The 16,042-nt window shown below is 37.7% G+C and overlaps 1 protein-coding gene across 2 annotated transcripts in view; it reads left to right on the forward strand.

The window, feature by feature from the left end:
• The first annotated feature begins 1,383 nt into the window (after positions 1-1,383).
• Positions 1,384-16,042, forward strand: part of LOC113007925 (obg-like ATPase 1) — a 46,945-nt gene continuing 32,286 nt past the window's right edge. Inside the window, exons 1-4 of one of the 2 annotated variants that reach the window (XM_026144988.1) lie at positions 1,384-1,530; positions 1,650-1,741; positions 5,644-5,787; positions 7,831-7,958. In XM_026144988.1, coding sequence (XP_026000773.1) covers positions 1,516-1,530; positions 1,650-1,741; positions 5,644-5,787; positions 7,831-7,958 — 379 coding nt within the window. In that variant the 5' untranslated portion in view covers positions 1,384-1,515. The remainder of the gene's footprint in view (positions 1,531-1,649; positions 1,742-5,643; positions 5,788-7,830; positions 7,959-16,042) is intronic. The other variant, XM_026144989.1, reaches the window with a different exon arrangement.

Consider the following 16,042-nt stretch of genomic DNA (forward strand, 5'->3'; position numbering starts at 1 on the left):
GCAGTGTGACCGTTCACATTGCTCCTAACAAAGAAACGTGTGTAGGAATCACAAGACCCTTGTGCACTGATAAATGTTACCCACCTATATTTTTTATTTAAATGTACTAGTACAGAAATGTTTGTGTTAGTTCCATTAACCCAGGCTGATAAAATATGGGTGGTTTTTTCATAGCATGTTTATTTGGGACAAGAGGGGAGAACATGATCTTTCCTTGTCATTCAAAGGAAAATTCTGAGTTGAATCTGTAATTCTGGACTCCATTCGTGAGCACTTCTCTGTGGCAATTAGGAGCCTATTACAAGCCATTAGATTGATCAATGTACCTTAAACAATGGGAATGATTTATTTGGTCGAACAAAACGCTCTGCATCTATTGTGATGAGTCTAAGTGGGGGTGCATCCATCAACAAAAGATAAATGATTAATTCAGACCTATTCATTTAAATTCTTTCTACAAAGCCAGCCTCACTTGCCTCAAATCCAGATTATTAGAGCCTCATTTTCTGCATGTTAAACTAGACAGGCTGCTGGATGGGGCAATGGTTTTTGGTTGTGCCCCTGTGTGCTTTAATTTGTATTTCTGCAGCGGGAAGTTTATTTGAGGATGTTTAACTAATTGTTGTAATTTCGTGTGCTCATGTGGCTACACCTGTTTCTCTCAAAAGGGGGTTGAAGTGTAAACTGTGAGTGAAAAGGATGTTATACTTTACTTCTGTGGTGCTGAAGCTGTACATTTTTTTATCTGGGAAGTCCACTTGGATCACAATATCAGAGGAAGCCCAGTTTATAGAAAATAAATGGGTACAAATATGTCAATTTTATCCTTTTTTTGTTATTTTATGGCTTTTTTGTAAAATAAATGTATAGATAACGTGTTATATATTTTGCATGGATTTCAGTTGTGTGTTTTCCATGAATTCTTATTGTTATATTAGTGACAACTAAAGAGAGAACACAGTCAGAAAATAGATGGCATAAACTGAAGTGCACTGGGAAATTAACCACTTGACAATCAGCTTTTATTTCCATGGGAAGGTAACAAGCTATAAAACAAGGGAACAAGACAAATTTGAGCAAACCTTTGAGCACTGAGACCCACAATAATTACAACTTGTGGAAGCCCCAAGTTAGACGAGCACCAAGACTGGCGATGGAAATGTTCATTAGAAAAAGAAAAATCAAATCAGACAATACAGTCAAGCCTCTGAGAAGGAAAAAATCTGCTTTTAGTAGCCACTTTTCTTCAGCACTGTAGTGCTGATCTTATAGGAGCTCATCGACCTGCATCAATATTATCGACAGCTAAATTTGGAGGTGCAGGTCAGCTCGCCAGCTTACAGTGTCAACTTTCATTTCCAGGGGCTGCAGGTTCTATTTTGAGCGCAGCGAGTGATCTGCTTAAAGTGCAGTCGACTGGTTGCATTTGAGGACTTAGCTTAGCCCATTTTCCTTCAATGAATGAGCTTTTCTTATAGCTGTAGTGGAATTCAGTGGACTCTTCTAGTGTGAGAAATGGCTCCAAAAAAGGTGGGTTTTATTAAGGAACAGATTTGTTTAAAAAAAGGAAAAAACTATAGCATACCCTGTAGATTATGCAATGACAAGTGCTTTTCTGACTGCGTGCATTTCCACATTGTCTTGATTAGGGCAAAGGAGCTGATGCACTAAAGCCACCACCATTGATTGGAAGGTTTGGCACCTCGCTGAAAATAGGGATTGTTGGCCTGCCCAATGTTGGGTGAGTAAAACCTTATTTATACAGACAGGATGGGCTTCTCACTACATTTCATGTGCCCCATGTCTACTGTTGAACTGCACCAACTTGCTGTATGTAAGACAAGATGTAAGCTGCTGCATGACAAGTGCAGACAACTTCTACCTTTATTTCATTGTTCCATGAGAGTTTCTCCATGTTACACCTTTTGCATGCCTTGCTACATGGTGATAAAAATAAATAAATAAATAAATGAATAAATGGCACGATTTAAAATCTGCGTGCCAGAAAGAGCTGCTCCTTGGATAACTGTGGGAAACGTTTCTGTGTTCCTGAATAACCACAACAATGTTTGAAAAGCTCTTAAATTCCTGGAGCCACATGTGTCCCTACTAGCAGGGATCAAACTCCGCAAGAGGTTTTCAAACCAGGTCTTCCCTTGCATGCATCTTAACCCTCTCTCTCAGCTACCCATCCTTTCACAAAGGCTTCAGATGTTACCGTTGTTTCCTTTTTTGAATGTTACAGCAGAAAAGTGTTATAAGGGTAGACCTGGGGCGTCAAGCATCTGCAGCTCATAAAAACCCACGGTGATAAAAAAAAAAAAAAAAAAAGGTTAAAGTTTGCATGCCTTTTGTTTCCTCAATGTCTGGATTTATGAATGCTGAATATTACTATTAAATCAGTGGAAAAAGTAGAAAAAATAAAAGAGCAACACCTTACATGTGGGAGCGTGCTGCATTTGAACTGAATGACAGCATGCAAAAAAACAAACAAACCCTGCATTCCTCTTACTGTCTACTATTGTTTCTGTCCTTTTACTGAATGAGGGAGTGGGGTTCTTGATTGGTTTTGAAAGCTCACTTATCGCTCTGCAAAGCCCATTGCTGGTCAAAGCTCAGTGTACGTCTCAGGCAGTCTGTGAGTCAAAAGGCTGACATCACGTTTCCATGTCACACCTGGTCAGACAAATCTTTTTTGTCAGCATCTACTACATCTAAGACCTTCAGCAACATCCGTGACATAGTGTAATAACAGTGCAGACCCCACCATGACTTCCCTGTAGGCCCCTTTGAGTTACAGAAAGGGCTACGGTGATACATCATGTTCCTTTTCAGCTGTCATGTTCTCATCACTTTGCCCCTCTGTGAAACTTTTTTTTTTCAGTAATTTTCAACAGAACAGTTGTTTTTTTGAGCAGTTTGGAAAGTTTTGGAAAACCAATGGCTTTTGGAAGGACATTGGAAACATTGTCCATGCTCTGTATTGTAATTAGTCAAATGAAAGTAAGCCTTACTGTTTTAGTTAAACTGTGGACAAGCTGGATTTCTTCTTCTGTTCTTTTCTTCTTCTTCTTTTTTAGCAGACACTTATTACTAGAGGGAGGAGATATTTATACAGAGCCTGTTTTCTGCAGCCATTTGTTCACATGTGGTGTGTATTGGTAGCTGTTTTGAAGATTATTGCACACCATCTCATCATCTCTCTAGTGCCCAATGTTTTCGTTTCTTACCCCAGCAAAACCACAATGTCTTCCTGGGTTAAGAAGTAGAACTCACTGAGGTTGCGGCCTGCCATACCACGTTTATGTCAAAGTACAACTTGTCAACCCTCCTATGGTTTCTTCCTGAATGAACTATGTTCAGATGCCAGCCAGCTGTTAGTTGGGCGTAACTGACCACTCTTCACACATGGGAAACTCGAGAGTGTGATTCAGCCAGCCTTTCAGCTATTCCTACACTTAGACCACAGCACATGCTCACTGTGTTTACTGCCATTCTCCTGCTCATAGGCTGGAAAAAAGTTTATTCTTGTCTGTTAAGGCTTAGAGAAACACACTATATGGTCTGCATAAAATCTCTTTCACTTCTCTTATGCTACCAATACACAGTATCTACCTTTTGCCTTATTCCGCAGCTCCATTTGACTTAGAAGGCAATGTAAAAACAAGACAATAACTGAATAATAACCTCAGATTGGTATGCCTTATATAAGCTATGCATTTTCAGCTGTTTTTATATAGTGAGTGGAGAAATTTGTCCAACTGTGTCATTATGACAATGAATAAGACCGTTTGCATGATGCTAGCCAAGATTATCAAGATTAAAAAGGCATTCAGACAGAAGAACTGACCAGTAGACTATCATGAGAGTCTTAACTTCTGATATGACTTGTTAAAACAAGCATCCATTGCTCAAAGCATGTATATCCTGCAGAGATATAAATCCTTGATATACACCAAGTTACATGTTTGCACCAATCAAGGTGGAACCTCCCCGCAAAAGAAAAAAAAGTTAGTATGTCACCATGTGCATGTGCTTTTGTCTCCCCTTCTGGCAGTGAAGAAATTACAGAAACACTTCCATCAGAAACTTTTCCTGGATACTTGCTAGATTCCCCCCCCCACAGTCCTAGTTAGTGTAGCCTACCTTATCTCCATTGTTCCATTTCCACCACTTGTTGATTGGCTCAAACTGCACGTAGAAACTAAAGCTGCAATCAGCACCAGCGATGTCTAGGAAACAGTTTATTTAAAGGAAAGCAGAAGTGTATGAAATGTCTTTTTATGTTATATAAACACTGAACCTATGGCGCCTGATGCACCGCCTTTTGACACTTCTGACACCACCTGCCAAGCGAGAGAAAACATACCTCAAAGCCCATCGCACTACAGTTGGCATCACTTCAAGGAAACATAGCATTCAACCTGGAAAATGAGCTCCAGGTTTAAAACTCTAATATACTGTGAATTACCAGGATCCTTACCTTGCACTGATGGGCTTCACCAGCATTGTTGGACTAAAATCGAACTTGAATGAAAATGAAATTTAGATGTGAAAGTTACAAACTGTAGCTTTGACTTTATATTTACCAGATGATAAACATCCCTTAATATCCCTGTTCAAGTTCACATTTGGGCATTTTTTAATTTGAACACCAGTGACACATGCTATCTTTATTAAAAGATGTCTCATAATAACAATCCAGTGAGCAGCGAGAATCCTAGCCTATGCTAGCTAGTCATGAGATGTTTACCTTTAGCTCCGTAGCGGAGCTCTTTAACACATTTGTTTGAGTTACTGCACTTTAAATGTAAGTGTTAGTCTTTCACTAAAAAGATTGATTGATTTCATAGCTACAAATCTTGACTTCCTAGTTTCCATAACCCACCAGCTGAAAAAACACCCAAACTCTGGCTGCAAACTACTAATCTTCTTTTTGTTTTTTCTTTTACTTACTGTCACATCACCCTCAGATTTGCACTGCAGCAAGTGTGTGCATTGCTGTGCTGTTCTCTATATTAAGCATTAAAGTCTACACCTGAGAGATGTTTTAGTGTTACTTTTCTTTTTTACCCAAGGTGACCCGGGAAAAGCTTCAAGTATGTTAGAAAATCAATCTAGCTTTATATAAGGAATTAATACATGCACTTTGGCAGTCTCAAGCAATTTCATGCCTATAGGACTTAACAAACAATAATTTCAATGTGAAGCACTGAGTGAGGGGATAAAGATGGAAAGTCCTGGATTATAGGTAACTGCCATGCCATCATTACTCTTAGACACTCACCATTGTCTGTAGATTTTGAAGTACACTCGAGCTGCTTGTGCCATAGAAAATAAATCTCTCTGTGATCACAACATGAGGCTGCATTTTGTGAGTCCTGTTCAACAGCCAGTCGAATCCATTTACAGCAGATCTATTATGGGATTATCTAACCTTGTAATTGACGCAGGATTTTATATTCAAGAGCTCAAATATTCAGCCTGTTAGCGCAACCTTTTCTGCCTCGTGTGCAGATTAAAAAACAACAACTTCATTTTGCATAAATAACTGACATGTTTTAGGATCATGCTATTGAACCGCCAGACCCTACACAGCAGCACTTTTAGATGCCTTGACCTCACTGCTGTTTTTATTTTCAGTAAGTCAACCTTTTTCAACGTGCTGACAAAGAGTCAGGCTGCGGCTGAAAATTTCCCCTTCTGCACCATTGACCCAAATGAAAGCAGAGTGCCCATTCCAGATGAACGCTATGATTTCCTCTGCCAATTCCATAAACCTGCCAGGTATGAGGTCTCATCGTTCCCGTATTATTCACACTTCAGATCTGTAGTCTCTGACAGTCCCCTTGCTATAGGTATGAGAAAACGTATACCAATGTTGTTGACATGTAGCTGTGAGCTTTTAGATTGCTTCTCTGCTTCTTTCAAAGAAGAACCAAAGCATCTTTCATCACCTGGTTATCATACATACTCATGGAAACTGCTTAAGCAGGTTCAATTCAGATTTCCTGCGCTATGTTGTATATTAGATATACCGTAGCCATATGCATAGATGACACTTTTTATTACTAATTATCCCTCTAACCACACAATTAAACCTCCCCACCTCTCACAAGGTCACGCAAATGATATTTTGCATGTTTCTTATTTAAAGAATATAATTTAAAAACAACCATAAGCATTTTGAATTGATTCTGAAAATTATTACCTGTGCATCTAAAAGCCTCATATATGTTATTCTTAAGTGCCATAGACCTGCAGTGTTGTTCAGATTATAACAAACGCATCAGTGAGCCATTCTGCTGTCATAACCTTCCAATCAACCAAATACCATTTATTAATTATGTCTTATATTTGGTCTTGTCTTAGTACTACTTTAAGTGTCTATTGGCAGTGAACATTGGACTACAATACCTTTAATAAGCTGTCATTAATACGCGTGTGTGATCCTTAAAATGAATCTGTTGTCACTTTTATATTAATGTCATTTACAGTACTGTGCAAAGGTCTTGGGCCACCCCTCATTACTTTATCTTTTGTTATAAAAATGAGAAATAGGTGCAAATGCAGCATATAAGATAAAAAAAAAGAGTTTATATTACTCTAATGAGCTTGAAAGTCAATATTTGGTATGGCCAGCTTTATTCTTCTACACAGCTTTCTTGTAATTTCTTTAAGTACTGTTCCAGGCTTCTTGAAGGACATTCAAATCTCCTCTTTGGATGTTGGCTGTGTTTTGTTGTGTTTTCACACACTGCTTCAATAATGTTGAGGTCCATGGTCTGTGGAGGCCAATCTATGACAGTGTGTTTTTCTATCATGGCAGAGCCTCCACTGTGTTTGGTACTGCTGGATATGTACCTCAACAATTTCTCCCTTTCTTTTAAGTGGCTTCTTGATAGCCTTCCCTCTGAAGCCATTTCTGATGAGGCTTCTTTGGACAGTAGATAGATTAACTAAAGGGTATAGGGTAAATATGGTATAGGTTAACTATATTTCCCCACTAATATCTCTTTACCCACCACCTTATTAGTACAGAAAATAATATTTTATGCATGAAAAACTCTGTTCTCCTTGGAATCATTTTTAGAAATTGGAAGAAATTGGAAGTTTTCGATTAACAAAATGCCTAAAGATTCCATTTAAAACTGGTTATTTGCTAAGTTGTCTGTTATGAATGAGCACAACACTGCTTCCTCCCTTGAGTCAGATGCTTTTTTATGTTTGAATGAATAATAGTGTCAGGTGGCTTTATAAGCAAAAAAAAAAATCATTCCTCTGAAAAGGGTCAGATATATATAGTCTGGACTGAAAATGAGTGAAAAGCAGCCAAAAACCTTTAGAAAGTGAAGAACTATGACTCGAGTCAACTGTAACAAAAAATAGAAGAAAGTCTGGCTCGTTTGAGGCAACACATGAAAAATCAGAGGTAGCTCAAGACTTTAGCACAGCACTGTAAAAAATTTATAAAGTAAAATCTAGAAAAATAGTTTACTCTTACTCTGAAATGTGGGTAGATCCTGCTTTTTAGTGACTTGCGACTTGAATAACATTGTCATTGTAACATTATTATAATCTGATACTTTGTCTGCCTCGTACTACACCATCAGCTTTCAAATTTCACAGCACTTTATATTATATTGTAGTAGAAAACAGCAACACATCAACCAGGACATCCCCCCCTCCTGTGATCCATTAACCTGAGTGTACTTCATATTGAATTGTATTGGACTGAAGCACAAAAATATGTTGTTTCCATTTTCATCTGAATTATCTGACTGTTTCCTTTTTTTTTCTTTATTTATTTTATTGCTTCTTTGGTTGCAGCAAAATCCCAGCTTTTCTTAATGTTGTTGACATTGCTGGTCTGGTGAAAGGTGCTCATGCTGGCCAAGGCCTGGGAAATGCCTTCCTGTCCCACATCAACGCCTGTGATGGCATCTTCCACATGACACGTGAGTATATATGTGCATATACATATAAATATATTTGGGATTTCGTCATTAGGAAATCATAAAATGCTTAATATATAATATTTCATAGTAGTGCTAAAACAGTTGCACGGGCAACATTTGATAATACCAGGACTCCAAAACCAGACATCTGAAAGCAGCAGTTTTAGTGGAGTTTTGCTAGCGGGGCATCTTGTGTGGTCGGTGCCAAGATGAACATACCAGTCAGAATTAATGAAGTCAGGCCAAACCTCACATTCCTACTGGGAGGCTCCCTCAATGAGAATCACAGTAGTGGGGAGTGCCTGGTTTCGACTTCACACAATCAGTAGCATATTCTGAGGGCTGGAAACATCACAGGACTGTTGAGAAGGAGCGCTCCTTATTATTGTAACATGATCCCTAATGCCACTTTTGATTAGGTTTGGTTACAGAAGAGGTAAGTAAGTTATTAATAAATAAAATCTATGAAATTTTGTCCTTTCTTTGTTTGTTTAAAGAAAACCCAGTAAATCTATTCTAATCTATTGTCACCTATATCTAATGTTACTAATGATGTTGTTTATTTGCTATGATTCTAAACGCTGCCTGCTGCTACTGTGAAAGTGCAAATGTAATTATCTCATCAAATTATTCCCAGTCTGGCCCTCAGCGAGACAGCCTTCAAACCACTTTCTAAGTCTTCTCCTGCCTCCAGTTCTTCTGTGTCTCTGACATGGTCTTTGTCTTAGACAATTAAAGTGTTACACGCTAGAATAATTCAAATTACAGCAACTGAAATGAATGCAGAGGCCCCATTTAAAAATAGCTGAATTTGTTTGCTGATTGTATGCTGTTATTGACTTTCCCACTGTGTGAAAGGAGCTCTGATTAAAGTCGGCTGTGACAGGCACAGCGCAGACAGACAGAAAGGGTTAAGATTAAGGCCATTTTTCTATATTGTTCCTAGTTGTCTCTGTGTATCACTGGCAAACATATTACTTCTGTTTCAGTGCAGTTTTCAAACAGCATTGCTGCATGGTGACTCTGTAGTATGTGAGACGTGGAGCTAGCAGACCACCTGCTGTAACTTAGTAATGATTTACAGAATGGATGAGACGTGTCAGGTGAGGTTAACTTTTGTCAGCTCAGTTTTTATGGACTTTTTCTGGAATCACAGGCATATAATCCTTTTGTTTTTTTTTGCTCTTACAATAAATCTGTTGGTCTGCTACTGATGAACTCACCCTTTGGTTTCCTATATATATCTATATATCTATCTATATATATAGATATATAGATATATACTGTATATACTATATATTTTTTTGTTTTAATTTTTAGCAAATCAAAGGAAAAAGACAGAATTAATTCTGCTCCCAAGGACTCTTTTGGATATTCCTCCATGCCACTTACTGCTGTCCAAGAGACACATCACTGAACCACACCATTGTAGTCATGGACATATTACTTTATTATGCAAAAAAATCCATACTAGTCTATTTACAAACAACCTTATGCACTGATATAAAGATAATATAGATAATAGATAATCACTTTTATCATCTTAGAAAGTGGTTTGTTCCACATGCGTGTATATTCAGTTCTGTTTACACCTCTTCACAAGTTTTTGGAGTTCTTACCACAACTTGCTGATTTGGGGCTGAATTTCTTTGAACTAACTGCAGTTTGTTCAGTACAGTGAATATTAAAACATTACTAACTCCCAAAATGAAAGTATCACATGTACAAGGTATTGAAAAGAAAAGATACAGACAGCACTGAAAGAGATACTGACAGAGATGACAGTAATCAACAGATGATAATGCAATCCAATCATCTGATATCGAGGCACTGAGCACCACAAACAGAACTACAAGAAGCCTGAGGGTTCAGCTGCAGTCAGTGCTCTGCAGTGCCAACTGAGGCAAAGTGTAGATGAAGCAGTGGATGTTTTGGAGCCAATGCTGCAGGAGCTAAAAGATGGGGAAGGCTAAAATGGCCTGTGTATGTTATAGCTACTACAGTTTCCCAATATAGCCGAGGGCTAGATTGTTGAACGCTTTCCTTGGTGAAAACATAAACTGGCAGCAGAACTGAGGATGCAGCTAATGTTTACGGTGCAAGCTGCTGTGTGTTCATGAGCATGCTAAGTGGCCACAGACAAATAAGCTAAAATAGGACTGTTTCATTTTTAATAAACAATATGGCATATCCTGATAAAACTGTAGTTTTTAGCAAATGTTACACAAACAAGTTTAAATAGTGCTTTTATTGGAGATTGCTTTCATGTCTGTTCAGGAGTCATTTATTTATTCATGCAGTGTTTAGCAGAGCTAAAGTGGTGTCACTCAATGCATAGCTGTGACTCATAGGTTAAATTAGACACTCTGCTATCTACACTCACTGACCGCTTTGTTCAAATGCTCGTTAATGGCAATATCTAATCATCCAATGACATGTCAGCAGTGTAATGCATTTAGGCATGTAGACATGTTCAAGATGACCCGCTGAAGTTCAAACTGAGCATCAGAATGGGAAAGAAAGTTGATTTAAGTGAATTTGGTTGTGGCATGGTTGTTGTACATAGTGTCTGAGCATAGGGAGAAGAATCACAGCTTACAGTAATTTCTAATGTGAGCTTCAGTAGATTTTCTTAGTTTACATGCTGTGATCAGCTGACCTGCTGCTCTTTGTGGATTTACACAACTGAGTTCAACAAGATGTCAGCAGCTTCACGAGCTATCCTGGCTGATTTCCATCTCATACACGGACACTGACACTATATATTTTTTATACTATCTTTATACTAGACAGTGCGAAGTTGGTATAATGTTGGAATTCAGTGAATTAATCTAAGTAACATCATTTTAAATGCAGATTATTCTCTGCTACACTCTATGTAACCTAACTCTGACCATGAACATCACAGCCACTGTGTGCCAGTCCAACACTATACTAACACAAAGTTAGTATAGTGTGGTTTGTTTTGCAGAATAAAAGACATCACACACAGATCCAATATGTGATAAAATTATGAGATTACATGTAAGCTTTAAATTTGCAGTTTATTAAGCATCACTGAGCAGTCCTTACCTTTTAATCTCTTCTTCCTTTCCTGTCTTTTCTTACATCTTTCTTTATCTCTGAGTGAAGTTATCTCACATTCTTTGCTTTGGAGACCTGACAGGACATTGGGTAAAAAATAAACACAGAAGCAACATGGGATTTTTTTTCTCCAATGTCCCTTGTGGGTTTCCATACTTTTCACTTCCTGTGAAATATAGCAGTTGGACCTTTAGCTATCAACACACTGTGCAACAAACTGCACACAAACAGTTTGTGTGTTTGCTGATGTTTTTTGAGCTGATAGAAACATTGAACATTTGAAATTACCTCCCACTTAAAAAAGTCACTCCCTTCATGCTTCCTCCTTCCTGTATTAGTGATTAAGCCTGGTGGTGGTTTTATAGTATATGGGATATTTGGGCTACTCAGTATCAACTGAGCGTTGCTTAAATGTCACAGCCTACCTGAGTATTCCTGTCGATTATGTCCATCTTGTTATGACCACAGAGTACCCATTCACTGATCGCTGCCTCCAGCAGGATAGCGTGCCATGTCACAAAGCTCAGATCATTTCAAAATGGTTTCTTGAACATGAAAAGAAATTCACTGCAGTCAGATGACCTCCACAGACACCAGATCTCAATCCAATAAAGACCCTTTTAAGCACTTTGAGGTCAGGGAGAGTAGAAAAGCGCTATATAGGAATGAGTCCATTTACCTTTGGGATGTGATAGAACAGGAGCCTCTCATTACGTATGTGCAACCAACAAATCTGCAAAACTGTGTGATGCTGTCATGACAACATGGACTAAAATCTGTTTCCAGGACCTTAATATATATGTATATATATATATATATATATATATATATATATATATATATATATATATATATATATATATATATATATATATATGACCTGGATGAGTGTGAACCTACACAAAGATATATCACTTTAAAAACAACAACAATAAAAACATATATTTTGCATCTTATTTTAAACAGCATGACCAGATTGTTGTCATTTTTGTGAGCTGTATATTAGTAATACTTTCATGGGTTATATGTGGTTAAAACGACCCAAAGTTGGGCCAAATGTAAAAACTAGATCCACACGCAAAACCAACTCTTTTGTTTCTAGTCGCACAAAGAAGACAAACATTCCTGACAATCGGAAATAGAAATCGAAAGCTTCTCTGTGTGTGTCTGTGTGTGTGTGTCTTCAACTATCTGTTCTGGCATACCATTGTTTCCCACTCTTGTGAAGTCCCTGGAAACAATGTGGTTTGTTTCACAAGTTAACCATTAAACATACCCGCTTTTGTTTTGTAATTATATCTATCTGGTGTTAAGCAGACTGCAATGCTGAAGCCACTGCTTTTATATAGCTTGATTATATGGTTGTGGGGAATCGCACTTTTTTGTGCCTGGAGTGGTATGTTTTGGGGTTTTTTGGAATTAGCACAAGAGTTTATATAGACACTATAGAGAGAGATTAATCAAGAAAAAAGGTCAGTGCAGTTTAATGATCGGCCTGAACCTAATGAAACTTTAAATATCAGAACAATTTTCTGTCTGGTCTTATTTTGCCGTATTTCCTTGTCTGTTAAGGGCTATAACTGTAACTTTTTCCAGGCTGTAGTAAAAACGTATTTTCCTTTGATTTTGGGTCCGCACATTATGAATATTTTTCTTCCCCTAATACCTTTGAAAAGGCTGTTTAAACGGAGGATTTGCTTTCAACAATGCCTTCCAAAATCTATTAGAGCACACGGTGACATCCTGAAAGCCGATTCTGCTGAATGCACGCCGTTTCCTGGTCTCCCAACAAAATACTTTGCAGTCTAACTGTTCCCAGCCCTTTTGCACTGACTGGAAAGTGTTTGGATCGTTACTGTCTGTGACAAGACACAGACATGTTCTACTTCATCTACTCCTCTGTTCCCCGCTATAACTCTGCCAGCCCACCTGGCCTTATTCCCAGATGTTTGGTTTCCAGCAATTAGGTGTTTGAATGCTCACACAGTGCCCCACATCACTGCAGGAAACCTCTAGTTCACTTCTAATGAAGACTTATTTATGGTTGCACGGCACTCGGGAAGAATCTAGCCTAAAGATACCGGGTGCATTTAATCTTCAGGGACTTTCTTTGGTTGTGAGCAGCAGACTGGAAAGTAGCTGTTATTTTTGGCAACTTTTCTTTTACTGTGATAGCGATGCTTTCAGCACCTGAATTCCTGGTTAAGTTGAGGTTTTCCTACTGCCTGAAGGTTCAGTTTAAACATTTAGAAAAATAAAGTCGATCAATCAAATGAGATCTTAGTTATGATAGCAGTGTAGATGTTACATAGCTGTGGCCTTTGTGGAGCTGATGTTGTCTATTAATTTGTAAGTTATCGTTTGATGCCATGCTAGTAGTAATTAGTTAGCATCTGCAGAGTGTTGTTGGCAAATCAAAACATACAATAACATCAGCGTGTATATTGGGAAGTTGTGAAGAACAATTTTAGCAGTTCTATTCATAGCTGGTTTTTTTTGTGGTGTTACAAAAGTAAAAATGTATTCATTAAAAAATAAACATGAATGTTTTGAAAAAAATCTTCAAAGTATTGAAGAAAACTGGATAGCTCACAAAACATATGATAAAGAAAAGCTTTTTTTTTCCTATGAGCTTCCACAGGCATTTGGGTTTTTGACCTTAAAACATGAACATGAACATTGTACATATATTGTACATATATTGTACATATATTTATTAGTTTCAGGTTGGCCATTCTTGTATTTTGCTCGTTTGTGTTGTTGTGTTTGCACATCTCTGTTGCTTGTGGGGCTCGCACACAAGAATTTCACTCGCATGTGCTGTGCCAGTGTGCCTGCACATGTGATGTGACAATAAAAAGTGATTTGATTTGATTTGATTTGATACTGCACTTCTCCAGTTAAGACTGCCAGCCATTTATAAGTCAGCACATATAAATGGGATAAAAAATATCATATGACACTTCTTGACTTTCCAGATGCTACTGGAAAAAGGAAATTCTAAGGTTTGTGATGGTTAGAAAAATCTCGTTTACTGTTCAATTTCCTCCTTAACATTTGCTAAGGAGGAAATTGAACAGTAAGAAATGTTAAAGAGGAAAACTGACATTACAGACCAGTGTGCATCATGTAATGAATGAAGAAATTGCAGTTTGGCCATTACGCTAAAGGAACAGCGCTTCCTGGCTCTGATATATCCTCTTCTGGTTGTTTTTCAAGCTCAAAGTTAGAACCAAAGTTAAGACTCCCCGGCCAAGAAATAATCCAGCACTAATATCCCTGAATTTCATGTTTTTGATTGGATTAAAAACACAAGATACCATGTTTTCATTCGTAGGATTTAGTTGAGCAGGTAAAGTAGATTTTGGTTCCGTTTGGCAGAGCCAGGAAATGGCTTTTCCTTGCTAACAGTCTGTATGCTATGCTGCTTTATATTTACACAGTTGGTGCTGTTTGAGACATGTACAGATCTTTGCATCTACTGCAACCTTTACTAGAAAAAAGTTGATAAAGTCTGTACACATTGCAAACTAGATGCACAGTTAATGCACTGCGAATCAGAGCTTAGTTAGAGACCAATAACCAATGAACTTCTTTAATTCTGAGGATAAGTCATGTACTTAGTTTGAAGTCTTAGACACCTGGAAAACATAATTTATACTGCTGTTGTATAATCTGCAACTCACCGAGTGCAATATTACAAAGGCACTGGGTGGACTCCAAACTAGCTTGCATGAATGTAATAATTTTGTTAAGTCTATTAAAAATGTAATATTCATGATGTAAGACTAAATTCCTTAATTTCTTTTGTTTTTTAGACTTTGAAGGTGCAGGTCAAATCATCGTTTATTGGGCTATAATGTAAGGTGTAAGTATATTCATATATAGCTGATAATGTAAGTTTGAATTTTAAGCAGGAGCAGGTTGGATTATTCCAACCTATTGTAAGTGAAGGTAAAAGGTAAAGACAAATGAAGGGCAAGTTAGTTAAAAGAATCAGGAATTCATCAAAAACTTTGGGAGAGCTTTTATCTATTTCAGTTGTGGGTGGTGGAAGTTCTGGGATTCAAATCAAAATACCTTAAAAGTGACAAGATCTACAAAAAGTTGATGATTTAAAGACATTCTTTGCCTTCACTGACTTCCACATGAGTCACCCTTATCTGATGAATTCATGAAGGCAGGCGATGGCAGGTTAGTGAGACGTTTGTGTTTGTTTATTGCATCGTTCAGACGTCATCCCACACTTTGCTTAATGCTCGCAGTGAAAAAATCAAACCGATTGTTTAGCTACAGGCACTACAAGCAAACTGGATCAGCTATTCAGACAGAGATGATTTATGGCTGACTTGCCTCCCCACAGACGCCAGTAATGGCTGTTCTCCAAGAATTCAGCCCTATCACTCACCAGCTCACAAATTCTTAAACTTGACTAACGTCCAATAGACGTCACCTGGCCCAGCGTGCTCACCGTGTATGATGTTGTCAGCCGCTCAGTTGCAAAATCTTCTGTTGAACTAAATTAACTTTCAAAAGCTTTGGTTGTTTTTCTAAAAGCAATTTTAATTTTGTTAGCAGCCTTTTGTTAATAAAATAATGAAAAACACAGTGAAAACATGTACACATCGTGCAACATTACAGCACAAATACATAAACAAGTGTCCTGATTAATGTGTTACATGTGGTCTCTTGTCCAAAAAATAACTAAAAGTACACAAACTAGGGTATGTAATTGAGTTTATTTAGCTAATAGTAAACATATGCAGTAAAACTATTTTGTTTTTAGAGTAATATCTTTTATTTTCTTTCATGTCAAGGTGTATTTTCCCCCCCTTATCAGAACAAGTAAAGCAACAATATGTGAGTCAGCTTTAATATTGAAAGCATTTGTGAATTAATACTTCCAGACTTGCCTTTCCCATGGAAAATAAAAACATAACCATATAAATTCATTATGAAACATCGAGTCCTGATTAACAATTAAACAGCAGGGGGATGTA

This window comes from Astatotilapia calliptera, chromosome 16 (assembly GCF_900246225.1).
Source record: "Astatotilapia calliptera chromosome 16, fAstCal1.2, whole genome shotgun sequence".
NCBI lineage: Eukaryota > Metazoa > Chordata > Actinopteri > Cichliformes > Cichlidae > Astatotilapia > Astatotilapia calliptera.